We start from the raw sequence: 25,429 nt of genomic DNA, 5'->3' as shown, positions 1-25,429 counted from the left end.
CTGGCCCTGTATTCCAAATAGTCTAAGTAGGATTTCAGCAGCTATTATACCTGGTTAATGTTACAGCTATTTCTTGCACACATGCTATTAAAAATACCATGGCTCATGCTAATCTGGAAATACTTAGGAACAAACATTTAGGCTAAATCTCTATGTCTGTAAAGATGATAATTAAATAGGGGGAGCTATGCCACTAATCTTTTACTACTTTTCGATATCACCTTACCTGGATGATCACTGCTGGCATAGGACAACAAAAAGCCTCGTCCTGACACGTGGGATCCACTCTCAAAGTGAATAGTTGCCTCATTGCTATCCAGAATGATTTCTTTGGGAACAGGCATCACATTACCACAGTACGGCCCTACAGACAGAACAAAGAAGATTTCAAAAGTTTAGATGACGTAATTAGGCTGGAAAAGTCTCATGATTAGCAGAGAATTTCATAACACACTCATTCTCTTTCAGTATCAACCCAAATGTTGACAAAAGGGTTTTGGCTTCAGTCCTTTATGAGTATGAGCTCTAAAGCTGCCCTGACAAGCAGTGGCCAGGATCCAGTAGTCTCTGCATGGCAGCAATTCCAGCATCCACATTTTTCATCACATAAGCCTTGAGAGAAGGATTAATGCCCTTCGACCTTTGAAGTACAGCGTGCTTACAGCCAGCAGTAACTCATTAGAGAAAATGACACTACATTCAAAAGCAATCCCAGGGATCTAGGCAGGGTCCCCGAGATAAACCCTCCAAATACACACAGCTCATGCCATTGTGGCACGGCAGCCAGTCAGAAAGGATTAGGATCAGAAACAGAGCACCTGGTTTTCAAGGACCTGCATGCCACAAGCCAAATTGTATACAAGACAGTACACAATTGTATACTTCCCTTAGAACATTTCCTAAGCTTTTTCCACTTAAAAACACGTGGAAGAATATAGTTCAAGTCTCTAGAGTTTTAAACAAAAAAAGAGAGGGAGAGAAAAGGGAAGGTGAAGGGAGTGGGACAGGAAGACAACAGCCTTGTGCTTATATTGAATTAGATAAGGGTTTTATAGCTACCAGCTGCAGTATCTTGGAACAGTCTTTGGGACACTCCTTTCTTGTGACAGCAGGCGTGCCCAGGACTCCTAGTAATTACATTTGCTTCCTCAGAAAGTCAGTTCCCAAGGGGAGTGTTCCTTTGAGACTGCCACAGTCTTTGCCATTGCCTTCTGTCACCGTACCTGGGTGCAAACACTTGTCCCTAGCTGCCCTCAGGCACAGATAATACAGAAAATTCAAAGCAGTTTGGATATACTTGTTCAAATTTATGAGTCTATGTACAATATAAACTGCAAAGAAGAGGTTTTTGTAAGATTGCAAACAGACTTTTTTCCCCAAAGGAAAAAAAAAATCCAAATGACCCTTTACAAGCCCTCAGCCCATCTGTTCTGCTGAGGTGAATGACAGCTTTTGTGTCCTAAAGCGAGCCTTTGGGATGAAAAACAACTGCTTTGATTTTTCCTAGACAACCTCATCTTGGTGGTGGTGGTTACTTTAGGGCAACTTGGAACTGACATCTGAGACACAAGAAATTACATTCACATCATGACACAAATTTTATTATGAGTGATACCCATCATAACAGGCTCCTAAAATCTTCTTCATTTTGCTTGATGCCCTGGGTTAGGGAAGGGGCTCTTTTCCAAATACTTCATTTGCCTTATAACAACTATAAGGTCAGCCTATAGAGTAGCCCAATCAGAGCCAACGAGAGCCAGCTGTCAACAGAATGGCACAAACAAAAGAAGGAACTCTTGTCCTTTTGGCTTAAAAATCATATGGTGAAGGCAGGCAGGCAGAGAAACAAGCGACGAGTGTGACATTTCCCTGGAGTACTCATGTGTTGAAAAATGACTCACAACTTAGTCAGAGAAAACAATGTCTATAAAAAGGGTTAAACAAATTGCTTAGGAAATGAACTTATCAAAAAGACAGCATCTGACACTGTGTCATAGCAGCCAACTGCACGAGTGATTTATTTGAGAAGGTCTTTTGTGTCAGGTTGTAGTGGGAGAAGTGCTAACTTAGATATTATTTTTTGAGAGAGAAATGAGAAAAAGATAGGGAGCATTGCATGTCTTCAAAATAAAACACCTGAGAAAGCTTTAGTCCTTTTCTTCTCTCAAGGACTGTCTCTACTCGTTTTCTCACAAGTGTTCTTTGGCTTTCTCCCTCGCAGCGATTGGCAGTGACCTATCTGCTCTGGAGGTATAATTTAGATGGCTGATTCATGCAACCACACATCAGCTGGATCAGGGATGAGTGTCTCCTCCAGTGGCAAGTCTACATACATTCCAGATAATTATACAAACAAATCGTACATCATGAGCAAAACCAATAAAATAAAATAAAAGACAAAATAGTCTAGACACACAGAGCTTATAATCCAAATTAAAGCAAGAAATTCAGAAGCAATCAGCTGAAGAAACCAACATTCAGTGTCTAAAGACAAGTTTCCAGTATTGAGTAATAAATCTAAAAATGTTACCAAGCTATGGTTATCTTCTGCCAAGAGCAGTTCTGGCATACCAAGAGGTTCCCAAAGGTAGCTCAAAAAAAAGGGAGCCTAGGATGAATTCCTTAAAGGATATAGAAGCAAGAAAGAGTATCTGTTCAAGCGAGGAATATTTTCCAAAGATTTATAAGTTTTCTGCAAAAATTTGTAAGAAAAAAAAACATTCACTTGTTCTTTTGTTTCAAACTGAGGAAACCTTGCAAAACATTTCAATATATTTCTTGTCAACAATCCAGGTAATACCTTATCAGCACTACACTGTCAGGTCCTCAGACTTGCCTGAGCTGTCTGTATAACTACTGTACAGCCACAGTGAAGATGAGAGATGATGGAGAAAGCCCTGGTATGAAAATGAGAAACTTGCTTATAGGGTCCTGTTAATTTTTACTGCAGCATTTGGACTTGACTCTGGATAAATATTTAATTCCTAAACCTGGGACTTAGCCAGAAGTTTTTTAAGATCCCTTTTGAGAACTGCCAGATCACGTTATCAGTTTTTCATCTTCTAATGCTAGTTGTGAGGTGGGCTGTTTTGCATATTCGGCTTGAAAAACGAGTCATGAATGCTGATCTCTCTCAGCTTCCTGTTAAAGTGCCTTGGCTGGAGCTCTGCTGGGGTAAGTAGGCAGGATTATTTGGTTTGTTTATAAGAACAAAGGAAAGAGTTTGATTTAATAAACAGATGTGTTACATGTGATGAAGCTGAGTAGGTGTTCTCCATACTTCCATATTACTATATCTGGATAGCAACAGGGCCTTTCCTTCTTTCTGTGTCTCATTAAGAAGTTGACCCAACTGTGGTTCCGTCTGCTCAATCCAGATTACTTTTATACATATTTATAAAAATTCTGCAGGACAGATATTAGAGGTCTAAGGATTTCAAGCATACTAATTTTAATATTCTCCATAATTAAACTAATTTTTAATGCCTTTCATGCAGAACATTTGATCTGCTGGCATAGTTTAGGTGACTTAAATAAAACACTTTTGTCTCCAAGCAGTATTAACATCCTGCAAGATACAGGGTAAATTGTCTCATGGATATCCTTTGGCTGGCCCCTCTGGAGACTGAAGAGACTATTTTACACATTGTTTATTTTTTCAATGTTAGCAATAGCCTGCTGCTTTTGTCTTTTTCATAATAGTGTTGTTTTGCAAATCTGATGATCTTTACAGCATTGTCTGATTTTATGAGGTCTAGTTTACTTCTACAGTCAACCAGGCTCTGGCACAGCTCCTGAGCTTTCCTTGTTGAATTATGTTCCTTTATTTTTTCTACTTTCCTTAAGAAGTACTGTGCCCAGAGGACTCTTTTCTTTCACACCAGCTGGCAATGCCTACATGCTGTTTGTTTCTCTAGTTCTTAATACTTTCTGCCTCTTCTGTAAGGTTTTGCTTCCTTTTAGAAGCAATAATTCCCTCTTCAGCTCTTGAATGGCCAGTTCACTATGCTCATTCTGTTTTCATATTCCTCAACTTCATTTGAAATCTGCAGCTTGACATTTGCAGAGGGCTTTAAGAAACTTGGTTTGGATATTAAATAATTATGTCTTCTGTTCAACAGAGAATCTTCTCCCTTTTTTCAGTCTTTACTTGCAGAATAAGATGTGGTTGGCAAGCAAGAGGCAACAATCCAGGGATGTCCTTCTAAAGGATTATCAGGTCTTAGTGCATTTGTTTGGGGAAAACTATGTTTTAAATTGTAGCCTTTTCTCAAATAAATCAATTTGGAATTACCTCAGTAGCTGGGGAAGAATAGGGGATGAGATGAACAGAGATTACACTTGTTTCACTTCAGACCTAAAAACCCATCCAGAGTGCAAGTCTTTCACAAGTAGTTCACAAAACCAGCAAGGATCTGCTGTATGAAAACACCTTCAGTCTCAAAATCCATCTCCGTCCCACATTCACACAAATACTTTGACAAGCAGTAACTCTTCCTCTCCCCCTTACCAAGAGAGGTCCTCTTTGCTCCAACCCTGACATGCACATGGTGCAGTGGGAACCAGCAGGACCCTGCAAGGACACAGAAAGTGCTGCTCTATGTCCTTCTTTGCAGGATGCAGGGACGGTGGTGTTTAACTCTGCAGATACGAGATGACAGAGCAGTCAGGATGGGACAGCCTGGTTATTCAACATTTAACTTTGTGCAACACAGTCTGACCTCAGGCTGAGTGGTAAGCATTTCTTGTTTCAGGAAAAACAAATACAACTTTCGGTTAACGTTTACAAAGGGTTGCCAAAGACTGCAATAAAGGAAAGAAAAAGGCATCTGAGTTAGGTTGGGGAAGTAATCACAACTTTAAAATGGAGCATCTGGGCCACCTGCACAGGCTGGTCTGCCTGCTTGACCTCAGGTGAGATTCCCTCTTTTAACATGGTTGTGGTTTTAGCCAAAGACAGAAACACAGCAACAACTAGGAATCATGAGTGAAGAACTGTAATTTAACAAAAAACAGAGACTAACACACTGTATGCAGCTAACAGGAAAAAAGGCCAATTTGATAAAACAAAATGCTGACAATTCTTTGTTGCATCAATCTTTCCAAAGATGAAAACTCAGGAAACTGCAACCACTCAGGTGAAACCCAACTGTTAAAAGTGTTTTGACTGTTAAGAAACTGCTCAACTTGATCTTCAGCAAGAACTTGTCTGGGCATTTCTCTGGGTTTCCTGAAATACCAGAAACAATACAGTAATAACAAGTTTCCTTTGAGGAATGAAAAAGAAATCTGGACACACCCTCTATTCAAACAAGATATTTATTACAATACATAATAAGGGGCAACTGGTTTGATGAATCCCTTCAAATCATAATGACAGGTAGGAGGCATCCAAAGGCACTCTGTACCTTTAGTGAGGGGGTGTGGGGAGAAGAAAGCATTTCCAGTAAATTCTCTATTTCACGTTAGTTACCAGCTGTAAATTATGCAAGAACAAGTCAACTGCACTAACTCTCCAAATTATTACTAGTCACTCAGCAGCTCTGACATCCACCCCAGAGGAACACATCAACCTCCTACTGACTGCAAGTGAATGAGGAAGTAAGTAGGCACTTATCTCTTCTTTTGGCTTTCTCTCCAGTCAAGACTGATGATCATCTCACAAAATTAAGGGAAAAAATATCAAGCCATTAGATGGGGAAGAGATAGAAAAAAGCAAAAAAAAGGGGGTCAAAAGAGGTACAGAAATTTGATAGAGACATGAAAAGAAGCAGACTAAAAGCAGTACCTGTCAAACTTTTAAAACATTTATGATCCACCTTCATAAGTAGTGCAAATTTTGTCCTGAGAACCACAGGGCTGACATGGTTAATCTTGTTTTCACATATCCCTTTAACTAATTAAAAAATCAGAAGCTCTACTTCAGAGCTCAGTATTTTTAATATGCTCAGATAATGCAATTAACTTGAGAAGAAAAGCATTTCGGTAAAGGCTGCTTCTTGTCTGCACTGTGAGATTATGCTCATATTAATTTTCTGTGGGACAAAAAACACTATATTTTAATCCAGTCAAAAACTGTGCCTTTGAAACAGACCATGATCATCTATTTATTTCTCTTAGAGACAACCTGTGCAAAGCTGTGCTAATATTTAAATGTTTGTCAGACAAAGGTGACTCAGTTTCACCAAAACGGGTGTTAGACTCCCTTTGCTGACTGATGATTAATATTTTCACAGCTACGTCTGGATACAGAGCTAACAGCTTGAAAGAAAAGGCTTGCTGCAGGTTCCTTTCTCCAGTGAACACTAAAGAAAATAATTTGCAGAATAATAACTCAGAGATACAGCACCAAGACCCTGCATGACTCCAGTTTTAGAGCTTCATTAAGATTATTTAACTATCATTTTTAATTGCAATATTGGAGAAATATAAATTCAATAGCTGCTTTCATCAAAGGTCCATCAAAGCTGAGAAGTACCAAAGGTGAGAAGAACTGTAGTGTCACATTTGTGTTTTAGTTGAGAACGGGAAAGGCTTCAGTAGATCAGCATACACAACAACTGCATGTTTTTCCAGGAATGAATCATACTGTTCCATCCATCTGCAGAATTCAAGGAATGTCCTGAACTTTTATAAAATCTGCATGTAGGTGCTCTAATCTGCAGTCAGCAACTTACTAAAGTAGCATCAATGTTCCCACTAACATAAATCAATTAATCCCTTCATTTGTATTTAACAGATTCCCTTTGCTGCATGGAACATAAATACCCCAAAGACAAATTGAGTTACTCCTTGCTGTATTGCAAGAATCCCTGCAGATGGTTATAATGATGAATGAATCACAGTTATATGTAAAGACTGGAAGAAATCTGAAAGGAAAACAATACTTTATCATCTGGAGCCTTCTCCACACTAATTTTATATTTGTACGCATAATCTGGTATTTTGCCTCTGACCAATTTTCCAAGCTTCAGATATACTCCTCAACAGATGTTTTCATTCATACTGACATTCATACTGTTGTCTTCTGTAGAGCTGAAGAAATCAGCATGATATTTAAAACATATTTCCCTTTGGACCTTATTGTCTCATAATTGCAAACCTCCTAAATAAAGAGCAAAGTCTGCTCAGACTAATTTGAAACATGAGCACTATTCACGTGATCATCTTTCATACTTTGCTTTTTAGGTTTTCCTTTTTAAACCCAGGTCAAATACAGAAAACACACAAAGATTAGTTTTTAATTGCTCAGATGTTTTCAGTGCTTACAAAATATTTTCAAGTCTCCATCATCCCATGAAAGAATTTCGATGTCTAAGGTCAGTATCTCCTCAGCTAAAGGGAAGATATTGACCTGCCTGTAGATGTTCATGAAGAGGGAAGGGTTGCAAAGAGGAGATCTGAGTTCAGAAACAGCTGTCTAAAAGGACATTTAACAGACTGAATGGATGTAGCAGGGCTTTTTCACAGGGTTTCTTTCACTTGTACAAATGCTTATTGAAGCCCAAAGCTATAGTAAGACTGTTGAAAAAAATGACTTAGAGAAGCTCTAATCTCATCTAAGAATTCACATGTCTTTTAAAACATAAGCAACATAATGAATTTATGCCTATAGAACTATTGCCACATCCATTCTGCATGGATTTGCCTGAATGCAGAACAGACTCTGTAGGTATGCTGGTGGGAAAGTCTACAGTGAGCTGCAGACCACAAAAACCATTACAGATGGTAAGCCTGTCTAAACTGTAAAACTGGTTTAATCAGATATGACCAAAATCTGCTAATTGTGCAGTTCACTACTGAGAATGCAAATTACAGTCCACATGCATCAGACATTACTAATCAGATCTGAAAATGGGTGTGGGAATGCTTTAAAAAAATTAATTATGTGAACTTGATTGCATAATACACAGCTATTCTGTGCTTATAGGCTGAATAACTGCAGTATAAATGATGTGAAGATGCCTTCAGGCTGATCTGTAAGGAGCCAGAATTTCAATCAACATCCAAGCTTCATTTTTCACTTCAAAAAACAGTATGTTGATTTATCCCTGTTTCCGAGAAGATTTAGATTAGAAATGTCAAGAGAGTATCAATAAAAATTATTCAAAGATATGCTAATGCAATAATAGCCACCTATTTCTTACTGCCAAGTACAGACAGACTACTTCAGGTGAACACCACTCATTTCTTAGTTCTGAAATGGATCACAGAACCATAGAATGGCTTGGGTTGTAAGGGATCTTAAAGAGCCTCTAATTTCAACCCTCCCTGACAAGAACAGGGACCTTCCACTAGACTAGGTTGGTCAGGTCCCCATCCAACCTGGCCTTGAACACTTCCAAGGACGGAGCGTCCACAACTTTTCTGGGCAACCTGTCACCACTTCTCACTTCTCAGTGAAGAAAGAAATAAATAACACTAAAAAATTCCAGCACACATGAACAGAGATGTTCCTTATGCCTCAAATCAAGCTCTGTGCAGGCTTAGATATCAGCATGTCACTGCCCACTCTTACTGAAAGTTGTTTCAAAATGTAATACCTCCCCCATGAGAACAATAATTACCTTTACCTTCCTTTGTGAGCAAGCCTTTAATACCTCACTTGATCTTGTCTTACCAGATGAGTGATAAGCCCATCATGCTGATAAATGAAAGGCAATCAACCTTCCTTACTACTAAGATATATCATGAGATCTCATCTTTGGAGAACCACATACTTTTCTGAGCCAAGCAGCGAGGTGGAAAACCTGCAGAGGCTCTGTGCAGCTCATATCTTCATCACATTTTTCCCTTGAATTAATTTTGTTTATTAGGTCCAGGACAGTACATTTAGCCTCAGCTGACTGAAGGGCTACACAGCCCACTCCCAGCAGGCAAAATTTTATGAACTGTCAATTCATGAGTTCATTCCTACAGTGCAGAACCCTTGCAGCTTTGAATTCAAATCAGATTTCTGAAAAAGGGTGCATGACTTGAAAATCAGTTTGACTCTTCTAGAAAGTGCAGATCAAAAGTTTCTGTGACAACTGGTTGGGAAAACCATTTTGAGGAAGGCCTCTTGTTGTCCCTGGGGAGAATCCTGTTGCTGTTATGATTGTTTTAAGTGCACAGCTGTAGCAGATTATTTGCTTATCTTCCAGTACAAATCTCTTACAAGAGCACAGTCTGACTGTATGCATTTAATATCAGCAAGTATTAAAGCCTGTACATTACTAAGGTGGCTAACAGCTGGCAATAGTAAAGGTTATCTCCTCTCTGAGCCATGGACTGCCTAGGAATGGAGACACACAGGATCATTGACTCCAATTTCTCATCTTTGTCTAGTTTGTGAGGAAGTTCTTCCACTACACAAGAAGGGAACAGGGCTGATACAGACCTACAGACTTGCTGTACCAAAACTGTGATGGTCCAGCTGTGCAGGTGTGAAGGCAGATCCCTCAGGAACGCTGTGCCCGAGCCCCAGCAGCCGCTCTGCAGCACAGCATGGCAGCGCCACACCCGGGGGGACAATGGCTTCCCACACAGAGAACGAAACACCTCAATACAGAAAGGAGGAAGAGAGGAAAAAGGCTGATATTTCTTGCATTTTGCTAAGCTGCCTTTTACTCACACTTTCACCAGCTCATGCATCGACCATGGCCTTGTCTCTTACATACCATGCAACGTTGAAGAGCTCTGGATAGTAAGGTAGCTGGACTCGCATTTCTGTGATTCAATATCCAGGTCTCCAATTTTCAAGATCAGGCGTTTTCCTGGAGGCACTTGGATTTTCTTTTCACAAAGAGTGTAGTTTGGGTATGTCCCGGGATAGTTCTTGGATGCCAGTGTCCCACTGTCTTGGTACATGACTGTGTGCCCACATCCATCCCCTGCAGTAGGAGAACAGAAAGGAAGAGAAACAAAATGTATTCCTCAATTTAAAAATACGTAAGAAAATACTGGCTACATAATCATGTCTCATGCACTTTTCCCTTTTAAATAAGTATTTTGTAGTACTCCACCTCATTCTGCTGTTGTTGGAACATAGGCAGCTGAAATATAGTCACATTTCTCTTGTACAGCAGTAGAAAGAAGGGTTGGAAACACCCATGAACTGGGGTGTATTTGACAGTACAGTGTCTCTCTGGCTTTCTGCCTTATAGCCAAACCCTACTAAATCCATGAATATGCAATTCCACATGTAAAGAGCAGGATCCTTCCTTAAGTAGTTTTCTCCCAGTTTTCAGTCAGCGCTTTATTTCCACAGCAATAGCCATCTCAGAGAGGGTAACTGAGTCATACATGAAAGCACAGACATGACTTAACTGCGTACTATCACAGACCTGACACATCTTATTTTCCTCTTGTTTTTCTTGTCCCACTTGCACAATACTAACAGCACAGGGTGAAGACACAAGAGGGTCTTCCAAAGTGGGGTGTGCACTGTTAATGGTACACAGGCTGCTTTGCAGCAGCATGCCCAGAAATTCAGTGCTGCTACCTCTGTGCTCAAGAGGTGAGGGTAGGGGCCCTCACAGTGTCTCTTCACGGCACTGTATAGGAGCCAGCTCAGTTTTTGAACCTTTCCTTGGTGGAGAGGCATCTGAGGAGCGGCTGCAGCAGATCAGAGGACAACAGGAAAAGGCACATGGAAATACATAGGGGGATGTGTGGACTGACATGGAAAACAGGAAGCATCCATAGAGGGGGAAGGAAGCAGGTATCAGATAAGAGACCTTGACTACTAAAGGAAGCAATTTTTACTGAACTATTTAAAAGCATACTAGTAAATAAAATTTGTATACTAAAGCTTAAGCCAGTTTGTTCTGCTCAATCTTCCAAATAATGGAAATATTTGTGACAGTGGACTAGTGTTGCATATACACACATACAAGCAGTCCTGTTTCAGGTCATTTAGGGCATAGGCACACTTTCCATGGGAGCCTTGCATTCTGTTATCCTTTATCTTGGCAAAACTGAAGCTAATCCAATAAGTGTTAACAAAATAAAGAATCCTGCAGGGCTGGGAATTCGCAATGTTCACTTTACCCAGAATTTTCCTTTTGGGGATATTTTGGTTAAACGGTTTTGGTCTGTGCCATTTTAATTACTATCTGAATTTCCTTCCAAAATCATTAGAAGCAACAAACTTAAGGTTTGATAGGACTTTTAAAAAGGAAAAACTAGGAATGAAGTGTTGAAAAAGAAACATGCCATACCAAGGTGGGGGGAAAGTGGCATGCTGTGCTAAGATAAGCTCCAAGCTATCAAACTTTGACTTGCTACCATATAATTACACTGCCATTTCATCCAACTCACTCAACTGCTCTTTCACAAGCAATCACATTTATTTTGAAGCTTTGGCATTACTACTAGCTTTGTTGCCTAGTATTTATTTTTGTCATAGGTTCATGCTGGGAGGAGAGGTGAATAGGAGACATAGATCAAAAATCACATCACCATAAAACATATTCTATATTTTTTTTTTCAGATCTCCTTTTTCACATGCTTTAAAAAACATCTGTTGTTCAGGGTTTTTAACCAAGAGCTATTGACTTTAGGATGGCTAGGAAAACACTCAAGATGAAAGGCAAGCTGGCTTCATGAGCAAATCACCTTTTAATGGAAACTTTTGGCAACATGACTGAAGATATAAAGAACATTATGGCAGTTGAGCTGTCAACTTCCTGCAGAGAGAGGGGTCCATAGAGGTCTAGGCAGTGTGAAACCAGATCAGCTCCAGCAGGACACAGGACAACCTTGATGCCCATGTAGCCAGCTGCTGTACAATAAAAAAAGAACTGCCCATGGCCTTTAATTTAAACTGCATGTTTCTAACTCTGAGAATTTATTTTAAAGAAAGTGAAATATTGAGCTTTGTTTGCAACATATCCTCATTAGGGAAGAAAAGGCAAAACAACGGGAAAGTTACAGAACCACATGGGGATGAACTCCTTAAAATGGAAAGTCACAGACTTCATCTTACTGGGCTATGTTCTGCCCTCTGTCACCTTTGTACAATGCCAAGGATCTTTTGTGGTGCAAAATGCTGCTCAAAAATTGTAAAAACCTTGCTATCATGACAAGACTCTGATGACTGTCCAGGTCACAGAGCCTTATATTTCTGCAGAAAGTGTACAGGCAAAGCTGTGCATGAGAGCCCTCATCCTGCCATCCTCCTCTGTAGAGGTTATACAAGGTCTTGTTCCCAGGGAAACTTTTTTTTTTTTTTTTTTTTTTTTTTTTTTTTTTTTTATTTTTTTTTTTTGGGGGTGTATTGCCCCGGGAAAATTTTTTTTTTTTTTTTTTTTTTTTTTTTTTTTTTTTTTTTTTTTTTTTGTTAAATCTGTCTTTGAGAGAGATCATTAACACCAGAACACCTTTTGAGCTAAGAAAGCATAAATGTTACTTTCTGACTTTTCCCTGGTGGAGCATGGCCATCCAAACACTCAGCTCAGCATCAGCCTACATCTATAACATCCCTTGCTGCCTCAGTTCTGCCTGCTTGCCATGAAGCAAAAGCTAATGATAAAAGCTTGTTTGCCACTTGTTTGCCACAAGAACCAAAGTAATGTCCAAAAAGACACACCAAGTCCTATTAACTTCTGCTTCTTACAGAGAAAGCTGACTGCACCTCTGAGTTCCAAGTTTCTCAGCAAGATTAAGATTTTTCTTTGCTCTGGTACACTGAAATTTGTTGGAAAACACACCCAAAAGAAGGAATCAGAAGGTATAGAAGGAAGGTAGAATAAAGCTCAGGATCTGACAAGTCAAAGAGCAAATTAATGACCAAATATTAGTAAAAAACTCTAAAATATAACATCACTATATAACAAGGGCTCAGAAAAGGAAGCAAGTTGTAAGGCATTCAAGCACATCCCTAGTCACATTATCAAATGGAAAATGTGAACAATACTGCCATTAGTTTTGCTCTTATTATTTTCCACAGGAAATTTTGATTTTCAGTAGAAATATGTTGGCCAAACTTAAAATACACTCAGTTGAAAACACAACTCCTTGTCCTTATGAAAACTATGGCTTAAACTCCTGGTGTCACACTCTTTCCTACAGGCATAGCTCTTCTGGACAGAAATACCTTCATTTAACCAGTCAGTTTGTCTTGCTGACACTAAATTTTCACTTATCATTACTTCTGAGAACTGTTTTCTATCACCCCATTTGGCAAGAAGCTGTTAGCCTTGCCTCAGACATCCAGGTTTCACCACTTCTCACTGGACAGGAGCAAAGCAACATATTTGAGCACAAGGCACTAAACAACCAGAGAATCTAAACCTACTCAGATTTAATAAAATCTCTCCTCAGCACCAGGAGCTATTGAAAACACATCAAACATGCTTTGTAGAACAGGTTCCCATTGGCACTTGAATTAAGACCAAGATCATGATCTCCGAATCGTGGGCGACCACCTGCTGGCCTACCTGCAGGTTGTACCAGAGATCACACAGCACTGGAATTAAGGCTGTTTACCAGAGATAAAAATAATCTCCCACGGTAGATGATGGAAACAACTCCCCGAGAAGAAAGAACCACAGCTGGCACCTTCTGCCACAGCAGCAGGCACACCACTCACACCTTGGGCTCTCTCACATGATGCTTGCCAAGAGCAGGGCATGTTTGTAAACCCAAACCTGGGACCCCACCAGAAGACACCAGCACACGTGGCTGTGGAGAGGGCAAGAGGAGACACCAAGGGGCTGGCAGGTATCCCCACCCTCAGACAGAGATGTAATGGATGCATGTGGGACAAGGTGGAGAAGTAGCTCCAAGCAGCTGTGTCTGGGCTGGGTCTGACCACGGCTGCTGGCCCACAGGCAGGAGGGCCCCCTCTACATCTAACCTGCCCAGGAGGGACAGAGGTGATGAAATCAATGCCCACAAACAAGCTCTGGCCCGATCCTGTGAGCTGCCTGGGACACAGCCCCTGACAGATACTGGGGCTTTAGCAGAGTGGTGGTGCCAGAAGCAGCACAGAGAATCCTGAAGATAATGCTGGTTCCTTCAGGTACCCTCCTGTCACCCAGAGCCACCTGACTGGACTGACTCTCTCCTTCCATCCCTTCCTAGGCCCAGCACACAATCTGAGCCATGATGGCTCACTCCTCTCCCCGTGGGCTTCACCAGCCTTTGGATGCACACAGTGCCTTCATGCAACCACTCAGAACATTCCCTCCTGAGACAGGCAAAAGGCTACAGTTTTTCAAATAAGTGCTCTACAAAGTTTTCACTTGCCGCACCTTTCAGAAACATGTTGATTCGGCCAACTACAAAACAGTTACAGTGTATGATATCAAAGTATTTTCAAAAGCATTGCTACAATGTCCTGGCAGCAAACAGCTGCCTTTTTCATCCTTCTGATTCACCCTCACCAAGCAATTCATAACAGCCTTGGACTGACTCCAGTGCTAAATACATGTTATACCTAGGCGTGATCACTCACCCAGCCTGCGGCTCCCTGCCCTCTTCCATCCCATCCGACGAGCCCTGTGTGGCCCCAGCTTTTCCCACTTGGTCTGCCTGCTTACAGACTACTGCTACCTGATGTCCCTTGGCTGCCCACTCTTTCCACTGGGATGAAGCCCCCCAAAGCATCTTTCTTTCCCTCCCTGCCTCCTCTTGCCCAGTTTGACATCCTTTTGGAGGTCACCTTCATGGTGGTGCTTGGGAGAAGGCAAGCTGCCCCTACTCCACATGGGAACAGAGCTGTTGGGAGCTCATGCCCTGTCCTGTCTTCCTTTCCACTCCTTCCTTTGAGAGGAGAGCAGAAAACTGAGTTTGAATACCCAAACTCTGAACCCAGCCCAAATAATCAGCATTTTCTGAAGAGCCACTGCAGCAAAAGGGCACAGTCAAAGGGAGCAGAATGCCATGGAGTCAAGGCAATGGCTCTGAGAGCTCTGATGAGAAACCCCATAAGGAGAAAAGGGATTTGTCTCATCTTCCACATTGCTTTCACGGAAGTAATAACTCCAGCTTATTAAAAGCTACAATAATAACTGAATCAAGGAGTTTTGCATCTGTGCTTGAATATGATTTGAGTTATGCATAAGAACAGATACGTATCTAAGAAAGAAATCAAACCTGTGCCCTCTCTGCTCATATGGGATAGGAGAAAAGAGAAAATCCAAGTTTTCTTGCCAGATGCCATCCAAATCTACTGCAGTGGTCTAAAAACACTTTAGGTTTTCATACAGCAACTCTAGCCTTCATCACTAACAGAACCATGCGTGCTGCAAACACAAATGGGTTCACGCCTTCACTGCTTTCTGAGGTGATGGAGTAAATGCAGAGCTAAGTGCTTCATCTCTAACCTCTCCACTGCCAAACCTGGGTCAAGAGCATCAACTTTTTACTGTGCCATTACCACAGAAGAGACATGTCCACACAGCCAAGACCAAAACCCTTCACTTCCACAGAGAACGGTGAGATGTCAGAGCTTTGTGCTTTTCCTGGCAGTGAGCTCAAACCAAGGGCAACACCACAGCCCTGATGCATTGCTGGGCAGGTGAGAACCCCCAGTCCTCCTTCCCAGCAGTGCTGGGGCCCAGAGCCACAGGCACCATGGGAGAGGTGAAGGGAGAAATGGCCACATATTTGGGGATTCTACAAACCCCTGGATTCAGGGCAAGTGCCATTTACACCAGCCAAACAACTGGCTGAGCCCTGCTTCAAAAGTATATATATCCACAGGAGGATTTTTTTTTTTTTTTTTTGAAGTCCAGCTTTACATTCTTCACATTATTTTGTGGATGCAGAGAAAACTATTTTCAAATAATGAAAGAAACTATTAAAAATTAAGGCAAGTCTATAATGAAAAAAAAACAAACAAACAAACAAAAAAAAAACCACAGAAGTGACTGTAATCCTCCATGGCCTTCAAATCAGTATTTATATCTTTTGAAGGGAAAAATGCCCTATTGCAAAAGGAAAAACAAATAGCATGTAAATATTTTCTTTGAGTTGCATTTTAATTTAACTCCATTAGGAAGTCAGGAAACGTTTTATCCTCTGTGCTGCAGCAGTTCCTGAGGACACTTATTTTGCTGCCCAAGCTAACCAAGTGGTGGCTGGCAGGAGGACCGAGAGCAGGAAGGGAAGGTAGAGCAGCAGAAGAAACAAAGGAACACTGTGGAGTGCTGATTTTATTGCCCAAATTATTTACTTACCAACTTCAAAGGGATGCAAAAGGAGAAGGAGGCCAAACAAACCACAGCATGTTTTCCCCTCCTCTTCACAGACATTATTTACTGTAATGTCCCTCTTAAAGTAGAAATGAGAAAGAAGCAAATGACCTCCAATTGGTTCTGCGGCGGTTTCATAAATCAAAAATTCCCACCACGTGCCCTGCCACAATCACCCCACAGCCATTCAGACTGCAGCTGGGAACTGCCTTTCCTCGGGATGTCCCCTGCAGCCAGCCTCACAAGATGCTCTGCCACAAACATATGAAAAGTTATTTTGGTAACCAGTTGGATTGCCATTATCAGGTAAAGAAAAAAATCCCTGACAACCCTTTTGAATCTCTTATCTAGCAATGTAGCTTACATCCATATCACCATTTTTCAAAGTTTGAGTTTTTTAGCCATTGCAGCACAGCCATCTGGGGGTAGCCAGGGAAATGTTTCCAGCTACACGGCAGTGACTTTACAGGATTGCTACAATTGACCTGGGCAGCCTTTACTACCCCAGAAACCTCTCATCTTTGCAGAAGTTCTCAAAGACAAATACATACCAAGATCTGAGATTTTATTTATTTAGCTGCTAAAAGGTCAAAAGAAAGCAGATGCCATCCTGCTTATTTCCTTATAAGCAACTTCCATCAACATGAAGCCATGTCCACGAAGCCAGAACTTTACACTCAGCATGCAGGTTTTAAACCTGAAGAAGTAGTAAAGTCTTTCTTACACTAACACAAATGTGAATCACGATCTGGTTCCACTGCAATCTGTGAAAGACAGACAGTACCAGAGTACATGTCAAAAATAAGTATGTTTTAGTCACTGCTTCCAGGACTTAGGCACTATACCCAAATGTAGCCCGCCAGAGAAGCAAGCTTCAGTACTGGAATTTGCTTTTCAGCACTCTAAATACAGCACTCTCGAGCTTGTGGGTGTGAGAAAACTTCTATGCCTTTTTAACTGCTGAAACAAAAGAGATTCATTATTTATTTACTGCAAGGCTTCATTTAAATATTTTTCAATGCTTTCCTTTTAGGAAGGTGGCATATTGCTGTGACTGACCAACTCAACATCTTATTGTTGTGCAGGTTTGGACAGATATGAGAATGGAGATACACGTGTATGGAAATTTCAGAGGAATCTTAGAGTCCCATTTTTGCAAAAGGGAAACTGATTTGTTTTCTAAATAAATAAACAATTACTATGAGATACATGTCCATATTACACACCTCAAGTGCAGAGAAGGCACAGAGTCCATTGCCAAGCACTTCTTGTACCTGCATGCTCAGAAAGAGCTGTGAAGGACTACAAATAAATGGGAAAATGGCCACATTCCTCCATCAGCCACCCCTGCAGGGCATCTCAGGACCCTGGTGATGGTTCAGAGCAATGAAGGCTATGAGGAGCAAATATCCCACAGACAGCAGTTTCTGCCCTGCCCCTCTGCCTGCAGCATCCCAGAAATGTGTCAACAACACAGGGCTGGAGTAGGAGATGGAGCTCTCCCGCCCTGTGCTGGGCTGTCCCTGGGTTGGGGGGACATTTGGCCATTAGGACATCTCCTCCAGTTCTGCTGACTTGAGGCAAACATGAAGTTGGAATCTTGGATTTTTATTAAGGGCTTTTCAGGCAAAGTAGGAAATGCTAATCTTAACTAAGAGTCATATCATATGTATGCAAATTGTTTGCTCTACTTTCTCCATCTGTTTTCTTCCCAGGTTTTTCTCTGCGCTATGCTTTACTGGAGATTAACTTACAGTATATTGCACCAAATTTGGACTGTGTGGGAAACATATGCTGCAAGCTCAAGGCCAGACTCGAATATTGGGTTGCACAGGAATAGGAATATTCACAGCAGTGCTAAGGACTGACAAACCCACAGGGACAGGAAATTCAGAGACACGAGGGTAAGGAGAGGCTGAAGCAGAGCTGTTCCAGTTACAGTAGCAGGTGGGAAGGCAAGATTTCAAAATGGTTTTAATTTGGGCAAGAGGAAATGGCTGAACATGATAGAATGAAACCACACACTCCCCTCATTTTAATATGCAATTACCTTGTTAGTGTGATACACGTTGAGCAAGACAGTTATCAGTGATGGAGGATGGTCTTTTTTCTGGAAATCAAACTTGTCCTGACTTACTTGAAAAATCATGCATCCACCTTTTATGCCAGTATGCCTAGGTGGAATATGTCACTTGTTGATAAGAAAGGACAAGAGAAAGAATGCTACTTCTCTCAAAGTGAATTATACAGACACCCCATTATCCCCAAGGTGTAAATCAACAAATATATCAAGAGAAAACAAACTGGTTTGTGATGGAAACAATAATTGTCATTTATCAGGACAACAATAACAACAAAAAAAAACACCCCAAAAAATGGAAGAAAAAAAACAAAACAAACAAACAAACAAACAAAAAAATCATGCCTTTTGACTCCATGAACCCAGTGTCTAAGAAACTATTTCCTCCATGGTTACTGCAAACTAACAACAAATGTTTTTTTGCAATTCCAGTAGAAATGGAAGCAAAATTTTACTGATCTAAGATGAAGAAACAATCAAAGAACTACTCTGACCTGATGCACTGAAAGCAAGAATTGCCTTTGATCAGTATCGTCCCACAACCAGCCTGCTTGATACTCATCCTCAAGGTACTAAACAAAATGGTACATGCAGAAGCTCCACAAGCTTTTGTGATCTTCCCAATTCATTGTGGTTACATATAGTTGCTGTGAAAGATGTTTTAAATTGAAAAAAAAAAAAAGAAAAACAAAGGAAAGCAGCTACATTATTACTTAAGTACTACAGCGTTGGTTGTGGCACCACATGTGACCCACAGCATCACTTCTGTGTCTTCTGTGACACATTAATGAGGCTGCATAAAAGGTATTTATGGATGTGAAAAACAGCAGAGAGGAGTATATTTTATGCCACCTTGCGTACACCACTAATACTGAAATTCCATAATTCCATTCTGACCAGATTTTTTTTGATTGACAGTAGTATTAAACAATCACATTCTCAACTTTTGAAACAGGATGCAGTAGACAGTTTTTCAGAGTGAATGCCTCAGTGTAACTGCCTAGTTTACTTGGATCCAGTTTTAGTTTGCTTTCCACCTACAACACACAGCAACTAAGTTTCATCTAAAAAAAAAAAAATAGTGGTTTAATTTTCAAAACACAAGCATTAGCAAGGACCATGAGTTTAAACACATCTCTTCTGTCTGTGCTAAAATGCTAGATCAGTAAGTGCCAACTCCTTGGGTTTGAAAATGTTAACATGACTGCTCAAAAAGCCTGCAGGAGCTCAGAGGCACTTGAACTTCAATTCCCCTGTAGCATGCTGACATAAGAAACATGGGCTAATACAAACCCCTGCCTTTGGGAGAAAGCTGACACAACAGGGAAGGCAACAGCTCAAATGTGAGCCACGAACCTCACTGCTAAATCATCCCAGCAGAGGGAGACCCACAGGATAACTAAATTTATTTTACAAGCTAAAATATATTTTTGCAGACCTGGAGGACAAAGTGTGGACTTTTTGTTGTTGTTGTTGTTGTTACGAGTTCAGTTTACAAATGAGGCATTGCTGACTATTAAGATCAAAACAACATACCAACACAGAACTGGTGTGGCACCAGAGCAAAACACGAGTGAATTTCAGGCAGAAGCCGCACATCCCCTTTCTGCACAGTTGGTGCAGCTGCAACAACAAGGCTCAGGCACCTAACAAAGCTATTCTGTTCGGGTGGGTGAAGAAATCCACCTATGTTTCCAGCTTTTTGAAGTCTTTGCTGCTACTCCATGAAGAAAAGTTTTGTTTGATTTCTGACAGGACACACACAGGCCTTTGTATAGCATGAGGGATCACATCCAGAATTCCCCATGTGTTTTTGTAATTTGAAATAAAACAAACAAACAAAATTTTTATTCAGTAGACATGAACATCTGGAAGATGACATCAACATGACTTCAACTTTAATGTCAAAGCATTAGACTGAAATCCAATATTGTTGAACAATTTGTGGTGGAAATGCCAGAAACTCGAACATCATGGAATAAAACTGTGAGGGATATGATGTTTCTGCAGCAACTGAAGGAAGAAACAATGTTTTAGAGCTTAACTAAATGCCTGAAGAACACAATGCAGTTACAGATGTAGCTTGAGCTGAAATGCATGACACTAAGTATAAAAGGGAACACCCTGGTCCTGTGAAAGTCCAGGGGACTGGGTTTCTAGCCTTGCCCTGCTCTGCTTTCCCCATTTATTCTCCTGTCCCTCATTATGGTTGGCTGGAAAGCACCTTCACTGAAGCTCTTTGGAGATGGGCAAATACTGCACAGCATGGGTGCCCTCCCATCCTTCTTTCTGCCTACGTGGGGGAGCAGAATGGAGCTGTCACCAGGCAGCAGTCCCATCCCATCAGGGAAAGAGAAATAACAAATATGGTCACAGTGGGACTGGAAATCTTGCTCCAAAAGGATGAGAAAGTACCACCATCACCAAACTAAGCCTTCATGTCTTGGAAGGAAACTCCTGAGAGGCAAGTCCTGCCTCTGTGAAGAGAAGAGACAGGGAGAGAGGCAATAAAAGAACAAAATGCTTCCTCTCCTCAAAACACTCAGCTCCCAGGCCTAATTATACAGGATCAACAATCCTAACCAAAACTACTGGCAGCCTCTCTCTATGTACAAGCATGCAGCCAACCTCAAAATTGTGGCTTTAGCACTCTCACAATTTTCACAAGCAAAAATCAGTTTAATTAGCTAGCTTGTAATTTATTTTGAAAGCAAAAGTGAAGGTATCTGTATACTCTTAAAACTAGTCAAACCACTATCCTTTTCTTTATTTAAGCATCACTATTAGCTTGTCCCAGTTTGAAGTTTCCCACTCCCAGTTGTAACACTAATTAAACCTTTTGGGGAAGTTGTGCGCTCATTCTTATGCATTGCTATTAATATTTTTTATTGCAGTTAGTTGGGATCCAACACCATTCCACTGAACCCAGTCAGAAGGATTTTATTTTGATTTTGTCTGGCTTGTTTTATTCTTAGCAGATGGTGCAAACCCATATGTTGATGAGTACATGCCACAGGAGAGCATCTGATCCGATAGAGCCAGCCCCAAACTACAGTGATGTCTGTGCTGAGGACTTCACTGCCTGCCACCACACAGGACCACACTTCTCAGCATGGTGTGAGAGCTCAGATGGGCTTTCAAAACTATACCAGTCCTGGTATCTAAGATACTTTTGAAAAGGTACTTTAGGCATCTCTATACAGTAGCATGACTGTCCTCAAAAGTGATATTTTTTCAAGCTAGTTTTTACTGTGCTACCCATGTAACTCAGGTGGACTGAAGGTGACACTTGTATTTGATAAATATAAAGGAGCATAGTTTTGCATATGCAAATCAACAAATAATTGTCGTTAAATATGATTCAACAGCCATGTAGGAAACAACTTTCCCAAAGCATCTTTTTCTCTCCTCATTGTCAGAGAGACTCCTGCTGCCCTCCCTGTCTTTGATTTTGTTTGAAATACATCCTCTGATAACCTAAAGAGAAGTACTTATGAAGAGCTCAGAGCTATTTATAGCAAAGTCTGTGTGACTGAAAACATTGCAGTTTTCTTGTGGTGGGTACTTGCATTGCTTATGAACTGCAACTGGAAAACTGTTGCCTCCCTCTTTAGCAATTCTAGTCAGCATTCCCAAGGCAAGAGAGAGGGAGCCAAGGAAGGAAACAGACATAAGGACAAAACGCAAACAAACTGAAAATTTACCAATCACTTATATTCAGAAACTGAAGCGGGGGGCGGGGGTTTGGGTACAAGAAAGACTCATCTCAATCTGCATTTCAAACTGCTGGAAATGGGCATACAAAGTGGATTAGCATGATCACACCAGTATTCTTCAGCAAGGGTTTTGTGCAAGCCCCTGAGAACAGGCATAATCTCTCGTAATTACTGGATACAGTCTTGTCACATTGAATAACAACCTTTCCTCAAAACATATAATAGTCTACTCCCCATCGATTCTTCCAGCTGGGCGTTGGGTGCGATTGTCAACAGACCCAGGAATACAGCAAGCAAAGCTCACTCCTGGATGCTGATCTGCAAATCCCACATGAACTAGTTTCATAGCTGTGTTTTATTTGAAGTGAAAATAAATGAGGTACAGCAAGAGCAGTGGCTTAAATCTTGTACTTAATAGATTAAAATCCCCATTCCTCTTATGCCTTCCCACAAACAAACAACCTTTGGCTCAGTTTTAAGTCCTACTGGCCAGAAATGTGATAGAAAATGAGTCAAAACTCTGGAAGACTCAGATTCACTTCTGATTTCTGCTGCTCACAATTACATGGTTCAAGGTCTTGCTCAACAACACCAGAAGAAAAAAAAAAAACAAGGAATGGTGAAAGGCAAAGATAATGTGTTCAGGTTTGGCTCCCTTCTGCCTTGGGATTTAACCGCTGGGGGAAATTTTTAGAAGACATACCAGGATACAGGATGGCTGTGTGAAGTTGGCAGACAGAGAAAAAGGTATATTTTTTACTTGTCAGTAAAGAACTGGCAACTGAAACCCCAAAAGATTGGTGTACAGCAGAATAAAAAGAGAAAATAACCACCTTTTATTATAAATCCCAAAGCCATATATTACTCATGGACAGTCATAGATGTAGTATTTGTTCCCAGGTGAGACCTACTAAGTCTATAAATATTTTTAAATTAAAATTGTTTCCCTTGATGTTCAGCCTTTCTTATCATTTTATAGACAACAAAATTCCACATTCATAGATTCCTCAGACAACACACACATTTAACATATTTTCAAGAAGGGAAAGAGTGCTGACACCTGGACTCTACATAACCACACTCAGATACAAGCCATTCTCTGAAATAACCAAGACACAGTGAAAAAAGGGGTCTTTCCTTAATTTGAAACCAAAGTAAAAGAACAGAAGGTATAACAGCCCTTTCATCCTTGTTCTGTAGCACCCCACAAGAAAAAGTTAAGAGGAAGGTAAAGTCAGCTCATGAGGAGTCAGAAAAATATAATGCTTCATTTTTTAAAATGGATATTTTTAACACCAATATACTTAAACAACTGCATATTTCTTTGAACCAGCTGATGGGAAATACCAGTGGTGACAAGATACAGAATTATCTGAAACTCGAGCCTGATTCACTCTGGCACATCTCCTGCTCCATTACGACTTTTAAATCAAGTCAAGAAGCTTGTGTAACAGGAAGTTTGTATCCACTTATCCTTATCTCCTTTCTCCACTGGTGTGACTTTAGAACACTTAGCCCTTAATTTATAGGGTAATAGTAATAAACAAACACAGAAGAACTTCCCCCGTGGAGAAATGAAGTGTGTGTGGTGGGGAATCAACATATTTTCTGCTTTCTAGACACTGGACAGATTATCTTGTAAATCTGAGTTTGGTCCAAAGAGAACCAGGCAGAATAGCACTCGTGTTTCTATTCTGTTGATTTGATAGTAGAAACATTTTTAACATGAATAAAACAAAAGTGCTTTTACCAATTAATTTGGGAATATGGACAAGAAGGGACATTCATACTTACTACTGTGTTACTGTACGCACAAAAACCCCCTGAAATCCCAGCAGACTTACTATTACTCGCTTGCACCGCAAATGACCTTCTTCTCCCTGGTGCCATTGACTGAGGGACAAGCAGTGGTGAAAGAGAAAACAAACAAAAAACCCCCTCAATACACTGATGAAAAGAGGGGATTAATAGAATGGGTTTTTCCCTTGCTACATATATTTCCTGGAACATATCAAATTGGAATCCCAGCACATGGAGGACAGAACAGCAAAGCTACCAAGAAGCTGGCAAGTGGCAACACGACTCATACCAACTTCTCCCTTTTGTGGGGATGCGTACCAGAAATCTCTGTTAATAGGAGGTTATGGGAAGAACAGGTATAAATCAGCCAAAGTACTTTCTGCCAATGCCTGTATACAGCTAATGCACAGCGCTGGGTTCTGGAATGTGCAGCCAAGTCAGAACATTAACAGGATTTCTAAGTTATCTGAATGCTCAAGCCCATCATGATACTTAGTCTCCAGTACTAGCTAGTTTTTCGGTAGCTGCCAGTGAAGTCTTCTAAGACTGGATGCATCAGGCCACGCAATGCAACAGCCAAGAGGCTGCAACTCCGCGGCCAGAGATGTCAGCTGTACTGGTCATCTACACAGGAAGCTTAAAAACACAGGGCAAAGAGGAACCCGCGCTCTATTCCCAACAAATCGCACTACCACAAAAAGGCTCGTAACATCCCCTGGAGATTCCTACGAAACTTTGTTCCGGCACGAGTCCGGGCATTGCACTCTCTTCCCGAGGCGGCGGGAGAGCAGAGCTGCCTGTACGCGGCCGTGGGACGGGGGCTGCCGGCCCCAGCCGCCGCCGGAGCAGACGCGGAGCTGCCGCTGACCCAGCGCCGCCCGCCGCGCCCGGGGCTCCCGCCGGGGCTGAGGAGGCGCGGCCGCGGCCGGGCGCCCAGGTGGCCTCCCCCTGCTCGCAACTTTCCGGAGACTTTTTCGCCGCTTATCTGACTTATTATAAAAGACAAAAAAAAAGTCCTAATTAACAAAGATCAAGAAAGTCGTAGTATACGTTTACCGTAAGGCTGGTTACCACTTTAATCTCGCAGCTACTCAGACACAGGGATAAACCCGGCGAGGATTAACCAGGTCAGCTATATACAGCCCTGAGAGCAGCTCAGGCTACGCTCCCGCAGAGCAGCGAGGCGAGGGCGGCGGGGGCAGCCCGCCGCACCCCTCCGCTCGCCCCCAGCGCGGGGAGCCGCCGGGGCCGCGCCCGCCGACCCTCCCCGCCCGGCCCCGGACTCACCCAGCGTCTCCGCCCGCAGCCAGAGCGGGGCCGAGGCTCCGAGCAGCAGCGAGAGCAGCAGCGAGGGGGCGGCCCGCGCCCCCCCGGCGGGGCCCATGGCTCCGGCTCTCGGCGGGGCGGGCAAGGCACAACTTCCCCACTTCCCTCCTGCTCCTTTCTCCTCCTCTCCTCTTCCTCCTCCTTCTTCTCCTTCTCGTTGGGGCGGCTCCGGAGCCAGCCCGCGCTCCCGCGGAGGGGGGCGGCCACCTCCCGGCATCCTTCCCCCCGCAGGTGTTTCTGCGGAGGCGGAGAAGGGGCCGTGCGGAGCTCCCTCTGGCCCCGTGCCCCGCCGGTGGCCGGGCTGCAGCGCTGCCGCCTCCCGCCTC

At 41.9% G+C, this 25,429-nt stretch overlaps 1 protein-coding gene across 1 annotated transcript in view; it reads right to left on the bottom strand.

The window, feature by feature from the left end:
* The window catches only part of DCBLD1 (discoidin, CUB and LCCL domain containing 1), a 45,986-nt gene extending 20,778 nt beyond the window's left edge, over nucleotides 1-25,208 (bottom strand). The window contains exons 1-3 of the mRNA XM_041424026.1: nucleotides 25,065-25,208; nucleotides 9,660-9,872; nucleotides 227-364 (exon numbers count right to left, since the gene is read on the bottom strand). Coding sequence (XP_041279960.1) covers nucleotides 227-364; nucleotides 9,660-9,872; nucleotides 25,065-25,161 — 448 coding nt within the window. The 5' untranslated portion in view covers nucleotides 25,162-25,208. The remainder of the gene's footprint in view (nucleotides 1-226; nucleotides 365-9,659; nucleotides 9,873-25,064) is intronic.
* Between the last annotated feature and the right edge of the window lie 221 nt (nucleotides 25,209-25,429).

The sequence above is a fragment of the Onychostruthus taczanowskii genome, unplaced genomic scaffold (assembly GCF_017590055.1).
Source record: "Onychostruthus taczanowskii isolate IOZ18803 unplaced genomic scaffold, ASM1759005v1 scaffold8, whole genome shotgun sequence".
Lineage (NCBI taxonomy): Eukaryota > Metazoa > Chordata > Aves > Passeriformes > Passeridae > Onychostruthus > Onychostruthus taczanowskii.
This window is presented reverse-complemented; position numbering and strand designations above follow the sequence as displayed.